Genomic DNA, 8,833 nt, shown 5'->3' on the forward strand with positions numbered 1-8,833 from the left:
TCTGAGCCCAAGGGCCAGATGCGTCAAGTGCTGGCCACGGCCACACCCGGTTTAGTGAAGGGAAAAATAGTCTCGATATATCACGTGATGCCGCCATGATGATGTGAGTTTGACACCCCTGATCTAGAGCACTCATGTAGCATCTGTTGGTAACAACCTGAAGAAGCAGTGACTGTTACTGGGCTCCCAGAGCAACTGTTGTGCAATTCCAAGGTTTTATGCATTTGGTTTATAAAGATGCTTTCAAATGCTACACGAGGGCCACCTGTGTTACATTTACTTCCAAATCTGGATTTCTGCACCTAATAAGTAGAGAGTGACCTGGGCTTCACTTCTCACTACAACATAGTAGGCCTAACTATTGTTTGTTGACCTAGTACATCAATCCATAAACCATACAGTGCAGTAAATGAAAGGACAGAAAATGTGTTTTGAATGAGTGAGTGTTCAGGAGCTGTGCATTTGACAGTGGTTTTGCATATCATCCTAAAACACAGTCTGTTTTAACCATAGCTTAACGAGACATAATGGCATGGTTCACATACAAGGCTGAGCTATAAACCACAATGACTGGGTTCTAACAAATGCTAAGCCAAAAGCAAAAGAGCCATATTATAGAGTAGCATAATGCCTCTACATCTATAAGTGGGAATACCAGATGAACTTTATCAACTCATCCCAGTAAATAGTTACACTGCAAATTTCCATAATTAGAACAGTCCGATTCTAGCTAAAATGAAGATCTTTCTATGCCCTCTCATGTGTTCTACAGTTTGATTGACTCAAGATGACAGACTGTGGATGATTATCTGAAGATTCGGGTAGAGATTTCACTTTTCAACTTATGCTTTCTGTCCCCTTAGCTGCTTCTCCAGAAACAGTGGTATAGCTTCTGCAGCCACAAATTTTGCAGGCTGTGATGTTCAGGGAAGAGGTTAGAAGCCCCTCTTACTTCCCCAAGTTGCCACCCAGGATACATCCAGGATGTTGCTTGAGATGTAAGTCCATTGCCTGACTTTCTGTTCTGCTAGGGGTGTGCAAGTGGGGGAGGCTGTGTCTTTGTGAACTTTACCTTTGCCACATGTCAATTGTGTCATTGAGTAGGCCTTGGTGAGCCTCTTTTGCTTGTCTGCCTTTTCTCCCTCCTTCCCTTTACCATGTGGGCTGATCGTGGCTCAAACTTTTAATTCAGATGGTAATTGAAATAATAATACGGGCAGAACCCTTCTGTCTCCGATACTGCAGCTGGCTTTATGGAGCTATGAATAGCTCTGAGTCACGCTCTGAAGATGGTTTTGCTTCCAATCGTTTGTTTTGTTTTGGGGGTGGGCTTTTTTTTTGGTACTTTTCTAATGACTATTAACGAAAAGAGAGGGGGGAAATCACACCCTCTCCTTTCCTCAATGTATCCAATTAGAGATGTGTTTATAAAATTGCTATTTAAGCATAATGGCATGAGATAACCTAAAGAGATCAGTCTATTGATAACGACTGTAAGGACAGATGGAGACTGTTGGCCTAGATTTGGTATATTTATAATTATTTTTTAAAACACACATTTGGTTACATTCCCCTCTATGTACTTTTCATATGCCGCTTAGCTGAACAAACCGAGACCCTGGTTTAACACATGCTTGGCATTTTTTTTTGATAGCTTCATTTATTTGTATCTTGCCATCTCCCCAGCCTGTTGAAACAGCAATAGCAATAGCAATAGCACTTAGACTTATGTACCGCTTCACAGTGCTCTACAGCTCTCTCTAAGTGGTTTAAAGAGTCAGCATATTGTCCACAACAATCTAGGTCCTCATTTTACTGACCTTGGAAGGATGGAAGGCTGAGTCAACCTTGAGCCTGCTGAGAATCGAACTGTCAAAATGCTGGCAGTCGGCAGTCAGCAGAATTAGCCTGCAATACTGCATTCTAATCACTGGGCCACCATGGCTGATTTTCCCCAGTTTGTCAGGGAAGCTGGGACTGTGATACACAGAATTCTTAGCCAACATAAGAATTCTGGGAGATTTAATCCAAACAGCCGCTCAAGGATACCATGTTGGGCAAGATGGAGATCTGTTCAGTGGTATTCTGTTCATAGACTAACAGAATGTTATTTATACTACAGTAATAACCTGGGCAAACATTAGGTTTGGAATTTCTGTGAAAACTGCTTAAAAACTACATCCCAACCAAATGTAGAATTCACAGATATGAATTCTCTTCATTGCTCCCCCCCACTGTGTTATTCTTGTACTAATAAAAGTTGATTTAATTACTGCATCTAATTACTGTTCTACAAACTTGCCTCAACCAGTTCTCCTATTATATAATCTCTAAAGAATTCTTAGAGATTTTACTACTTGAGGATCTTAATTCTATCCCATTGTTAGAATGCCAGGACCCACTAACATTCAAAAGAGTCATGGTAATCGTTAAGGTACTGGACTAGAAATTGGAAGGTTATGAATTTAAATCTTCTCAATGGCATGAAAACCAGCTTTGGGAAAAATGTCTATGGAGATTCTCAATCATTCAGATTATGGGTGTCCCAAAGGTGCTTTTCCTTTTCTTGTTGTTTTTTTCCCCCCAGAACTGAAGAAGTTCTTGGATAAGTAGTGAAATGTTTTCAAGGAGAAAACAAAGAAAGTCCAGTTGCCTTTTGGAAAAGCACCTTTGGGATACCTTTGGGAGAGTTATCCCCACCTGGATTGTTATTCTGAAGAAAATAGAAGATGGGAATATTATGTACACTGCCTTGAATTTTACAAAAATAAAAATTAGATCAAATTAATAATAAAAAAACAGAAGCATCGTTTTAATGGCATGTGTTTGGTTATTGTATTTTCACTCTAAAAAGGATGAGATTTAATTATTAAGAGTCTGGAGAAGGAATGCAACTTAGTGTGGAATAACAACGTAAACTGGAAAGAAAAAACAAAACAAAGGCACTATTACAGAAAAGCAAGGGAATAGAGAAGAACACCTTGTAAAAATCATTTCTAGTCAAGACAGATTTAACCTAAGCCTGTTCTAGCTCAAAAGTAAACTCTTTCAAAGCAGCAACTAAGTTTAACTTCAGCCTGAAGTTGTACCAGCCAAAATTAATATTTGAATATATATGCCACATACTGTAAATTCCTTCTTCCTCTGGACTTACCTCTAAATAAACTTAAAAATGATTCTCTCTTGGGAATCCTCAAAAATGTGGGGTGGTTGGAATCTAGAGATCTCTTTTAAATTGTTATTCTCAGCTGAATATTTCCAAGGATAGGGGTGAAGAAGAGATGACCCACAGCAGTTCAACTCACATAAAAGTGACATTACAGAGAGAGGGGGGAGGGAGAGAGGGAGGGAGGGAGGGAGAGAGAGAGAGAGAGAGAGAGAGAGAGAGAGAGAGAGAGAGGGAGGGCAGTTTCTGAAACCTGTATTAAATCAGGTTTCACCTACCTGTCAGTATCAGATATTCTAAATGGGCCAGTATTCTAGGTTATTAGTTCTGGAGATAGGGAAGGGATGGTAATTTATTCAAGGTTAAAGGAATTGCGGATAGGATCACATTACAAGTGGTCTCAGCACTCCACTTCAGCATTTCAGCTAGCAGAAAAATGTTGTGAGAGCTATTCTAATTATACATTTCTCTCCAGCCTGTGAAGTCACAAAATGAAGCACTGACAGCTGATGACATCATAGATCATGGTAACTTCTGCTTCCTCCATTGTTAAAGAGACACATACATACAAGGATTAAATTCAGATGCTTCAATAGGCCATTAAATAGTGTTGAAGCCAACACCACTGGCTCTACAGTCGACAGGGCTGGTTTAACCAGTGGAGAAGAACTGGGAGCTCTCTTGGGGCTATCTTGGGAAGAATGCAAATGTTCTAGATGTCAGTTGTCTGTCCAAAATGCCACGGCCACCTCTTGCCAGCTGCTCACATGCCCGAGCCCTAAAAGATGATGAAGAAGAAATCCAGCCCTGTTTTCACCATCATGTTCCAACTACTCCAGGAGACCATGTCAAGAATCATAGCAGCTCTGGAGACAATCAGATGAAAAATTCAAATGACCCACCTGCATCTTCCTTAAAAGGGCTGGTAAAAAACAAAAACCGTGGTACATCAAGACAACATGAAGGAAAAAACAGAAATAATAAGAAGAAATTGTCCAGGCAGAACCTTGTCCTTGAAGAAGTGTCTCTGTCTCCAGAACCATTAGGCTTGAGTTTGGAGTTTCAGGAACCGCTATACAAGGAGGCAACAGTTTCTACCCATTTATCAGATGATGATGACGATTGGAGAGAAAAATTCCCACCCTCTTCCTATGATAAAACACATTTATACAGGATCTGTAACGTTACCCAATGTGATCCTTTTGATTACAATTCAGCAATTCTTTCAGGAATGGAAACTTTCTGTTCATGGCCATTCAATGATAATGACCCTTGCACTGGGTGCCCTTCTCATGCCAAAGTCACAGAAAGCTACACTTCCCACGAAGAACCTATTGAAGAAGTGGATTTTGTGTCCTCACAGTTGAGTTATCAAGAACTTAAAGAGGAAAACTCCATGCTGAGGAGAAAGATCAAAAGAATACAGAACTTCTCAGAAAGTCAGACCCAGATGGTGCGAAACCTTGAGAGGACACTGCAAGCCACTATGAACAAGGAGGAGAAAGAGGCTCAAGATTTGGAAGCATTGATGCAGCAGGCAGAGCAAAATCTTCAGTCGATGACCCAAAGAGCTCTGAAGGCAGAAAGCAATATTGAGAAGCTGAAACAAGAAATGTCCTTCCTTCAGGCAGAGTTGACTTGCTACAAAGTAGAGAACGAAAGCCTGCGATCAGGCCAATCTACTAATATGGGGGCAGTGAAACAGCATGTGGACATTGCTTTGCAAAATCTTCTGAGGGTCACCAACCATGCTCATGCTACGATTCACCAGTTGGTCTTTGGTGCAGAAACACTGACACTTGTTGCTGACCTGCTTAAATCTGTGGGTAGAATGTCAGAAGTTGAAAAGGAAGAAGAAGAAGAACAAACTTAGGGGACTCTCTTGCCTATGACTGTAATGCTCCTGTAGTGCTCTTGGGGCTTAAACCATTTGCTCTCGTAATGTATGGCTTCAAATAAGTAACCTTTCTCTTTTCCCAGAAGTACTTTTATTACATAATGGAATATTAATTTCATACTTTAATGCCTTGGCTGCTCTTTCAAAAGCTACATTGTACAAAATGTATAGATCCCAGGACTTCTTTCGGTTGACTGTTCAAAACTGAGAGTTAGCATCAAAGTTAATGTGTTTTGAAAATATGTGGGGTTTTTTTCTTAATTGAATAGTTGCTGAAAGAAAAAGGGCTGAGACATCCAAGTTGCCATTATGGTGCTGGGAGTGGGCTTTGTACTCCTAGTCTTCAATCCTATCTTCCATAGTTTATGTTCATCTAGAGCTTAGTAAGAAATGGGAGGAAAGGTATTTCTAATGAGAATCAAACTTCTGACAATCAGCAGAATTAGCCTGCAATACTGCATTCTAATCACTGCACAACCATGGCTTTTAATATTAGTGCAATATCTTGAAAAGAATGCTCTTTCTCACCACCATTCTCACCATTCTAACCCCCACCATCCTGCATCTCTCTGCCCCTGATGCCTCCAACTGACCTTTGCTGTCTTCTTCCTGCTGCTGCTGCTGAGGCATCTCGGCCTGGCCCTTTGCAAGGCCTTGGGAAGGTTGTGTGTGGCTAGAAGCTTTCTCTAAAAGGGCAAAGCCAAATCTGCCTTATCATCAGTAGGAGGAAAAAAATGTCAAATGTCAACTTGGGGCAGCAGGGGTGGTGGGGCAGTGGACTGTAGGACAGAAACGGGGGCAGAGTAGAAGGCAGCCAAAAGGGGAAAGATGGAGGGAAGATAGTGGGAGGTGGGAATTGAAGTGCATGCTGCAGTCAGAAATGTGGGCAGACTGCTAAGTGCCTGCATTTTGATCACATGACCAAGGGGCTGCTGCAATGGCCATAACTTTGAGGGACAGCCATAAATACCATTTGTTGAGCGCTGTTGTAATTTTGTATGATTGCTGAACGAATGGTTATTAAGCAAGGACTACCTGTACTGTGCAATGTATTCTGTATTTATGGTACGACGTGTCATTATTTATTATTTCTTTCACAGTTTTTAGATACCACTCTAATTAGTATAGGCTGGACACGGTACAACCAAAAATCTCTACTAATCCCCCATATAAAACAAAACCAATAATTGTGTTATTAAGTTATTCAATTACTACTCTTTGTAGGAGGAGAACCAGGCTAATCTGGTGGCAAAATTTCAAATTTTTCTAAGTTATCAGACTCCTGCTTCCCCCCGCCAACTCTTTGTGATCTGATCAATATTATTTTACTAGGAATTATCTGGCAATAATTGCTTCTGTTAGGTCTTATAACAGAACTAACCAAATAGAACATGTTTTTGTAACAGAACATGGTTGTGTTGCCTATGATAGTACCTAGCCACAATGTCTTCTGTTTCTAATCATTGGTTCTTCACCAGTGATTCTATTCTTCACATCATGCATTTAAGTCATAGCTTCATTATTAAGGCTTCCAGTGAGCAGTCTTGTGTTATGCTATCTAGAACTGAATGGTTTGTTGTTCCTACATCTAAGGCATCCTTAACAATTTTCTCCAATATATAAATGTGATAAGTATCAAATCCCAAAACATAATATTAGACAAAGGAAATAGTGGCTTTAAGCAGCAGATTTGATACAAAGTTGTCCACCATGTGACCTGCCCTTGCTTCCTGAAGTGTAACACAGAATGATCCCATCACTAGTGGTGAAGTTGCATCAGCTGCCAAGGAGCAGAGGTACTATCTTCTTCACCTCAAGCAACAAACCATCTTGAGACAACTTACATAGTATTATAACTACTAAAGAAGGGAAAGTTCACATCTCATTTATATTCATAAGGAGATCACATATCACAGCCCTTAATTATTGAGCTGGAAGTGCCATGCAGGTTATTTCATCCTTCCTTCCTTCCTTCCTTCTTTCCTTCCTTCCTTCCTTCCTTCCTTCCTTCCTTCCTTCCTTCCTTCCTTCCTTCTTTCCTCTCCTCCCTGCCTTGCCCTGCCCTATCCTCCCCTGCCCTCCCCTGCCCTAAGGTGCATATTTATTTACAACTACACAGCTGTGTAAGTGTGCAAGTCTTTTATAAATTATTGTTTCCCAGTGCCTGGAAAAAATTGTATATTGGGGAATAAACAATGTTGGAAAAATAATTTGGAAAAGCACTTTGGACTATACAAGTAACAAGATGTTCTACCATTGTATAAAAAACTCACCTTAGCATAGATTGGCTTGCAACGTTCCTCATCAGGATCTTTGTTCTGCATTGTCTCCATATGACATTGCCTTCCTCACTTCAATGCATGAATGAGTCAACACTAAGTTGTATTAAACCCTTCCAGTGTTGCTGTAGCATTTTTCTGCTCAAGCTGGTGGCAACTAACACAGTTTCAGTATAGATAAAATCTGGTGTACGTTTGTAGACTATCTGTGGGGTCAGGGTTGGCAGCCCATGCTTATTGCCCATTACAGCAGATGAACTTCCTCTACTCAGTTCTGCATGGAATGGGACAACTTGCCACAGCCAACTCGCCATGGCAAACTTACCACAGCCAACTCACTGCAGGACAACTTGTCATGGTCAACTCACCATGGGACAACTCGCTACGGGACAATTTAACAATTCTATTTAATTATTTAAAATAAGATTTATTTTAATTTTTGCCATTCACATTTCATTCTGTCCCTCCTTTTGCATTCTTCAATTATTCTTTTCTACTATTACTTTGATATTAGTGTAATTCTTGTCCTGCAGTGAGTTGTCCTGTGGTGAGTTGTCCTGCAACGAGTTGACCATAGCAAGTTGGCTGTGGCGAGTTGGCCATGGTGAGTTAGCCGTGACAAGTTGACCATGGCAAACTGTCATAGACCCATCCTGTGCACTCTTGTCTGCTGCTCTTTTCCAGCTCCCTGGTGAAAAGGCTGGGACACAATTGTGATATTTTACTTTACTGAGCAGCCCCCAAATTTTTGTTTTGAGAATACTAAACCATACTCAAAGTAAGCCCCTCCAGGGAGCTCTGGAATATGGTGGAAGATAGATGCAAACAATAAAAACATGGCTCCAGTTTTGTTCAAAGGAATCTGATTTGAGCCAGGTGATTATGATATGTACATGACACCTGTGTGTTTCTTCCCAGCCTTTTTATAATGAGTTTTGATTTTAAATGCTTGCGTGACAATGGAATAATGACTTTTTGTGTAACACTTTTCCTGTGTAGTCTACCTTTTAAAATTGTTTTTGTTGTTTTAGTTTTTCAGTGTTTTGTCTCACTTTGTAATCTATCCATAGAACTCCATTCCTTGGGTGGAATAAAAAACATAAACTTTTATTAAATGGACCTTTTGAAAACAGACTTTTAACAAGAACTGAATTTGCATTCACTCTTTATCCCCAAAAAAATGCACAGGTTAATTGTTTCTAAAGACTTAATTGATGTTTTACATCATTTATGTCAATGTACGTCATGATGTAAGAACTTTAATTATTTCATTATGCAAATGGATTCAATGGACATTATGGATTTAACATAATTCCCCTCCAAAAAAGGTTTTATTAAGTCTTTTGTCTTGATGTAACGTACAATCCAACTCATTATAAGTAAAGCATGCAAATTAGGCCATAATGTCTCATTCAGTTAATCATAGTTATAAAATCCTGGCATTGTGGTATCTTAGAATGTTGCATTGTTTTTGTTGTGCCTTCCTTTATC

At 40.0% G+C, this 8,833-nt stretch overlaps 1 protein-coding gene across 1 annotated transcript; it reads left to right on the forward strand.

The window, feature by feature from the left end:
• Positions 1-3,902: 3,902 nt before the first annotated feature.
• LOC139319736 (endosome-associated-trafficking regulator 1-like) lies at positions 3,903-5,039 on the forward strand. The gene has a single exon (XM_070947728.1). The coding sequence runs from the start codon at positions 3,903-3,905 to the stop codon at positions 5,037-5,039; it is 1,137 nt and encodes a 378-aa protein (XP_070803829.1).
• Positions 5,040-8,833: the final 3,794 nt, after the last annotated feature.

Source organism: Pituophis catenifer, unplaced genomic scaffold, assembly GCF_029215685.1.
Source record: "Pituophis catenifer annectens isolate HBS135680 unplaced genomic scaffold, rPitCat1.0.hap2 SCAF_7, whole genome shotgun sequence".
NCBI classification, from domain to species: Eukaryota; Metazoa; Chordata; class Lepidosauria; order Squamata; family Colubridae; genus Pituophis; species Pituophis catenifer.

Bases quoted from the DNA above. Each gene is read 5' to 3' on its own strand.
- LOC139319736 (XM_070947728.1), top strand. From the start codon at position 3,903: ATGCCACGGCCACCTCTTGCCAGCTGCTCACATGCCCGAGCCCTAAAA.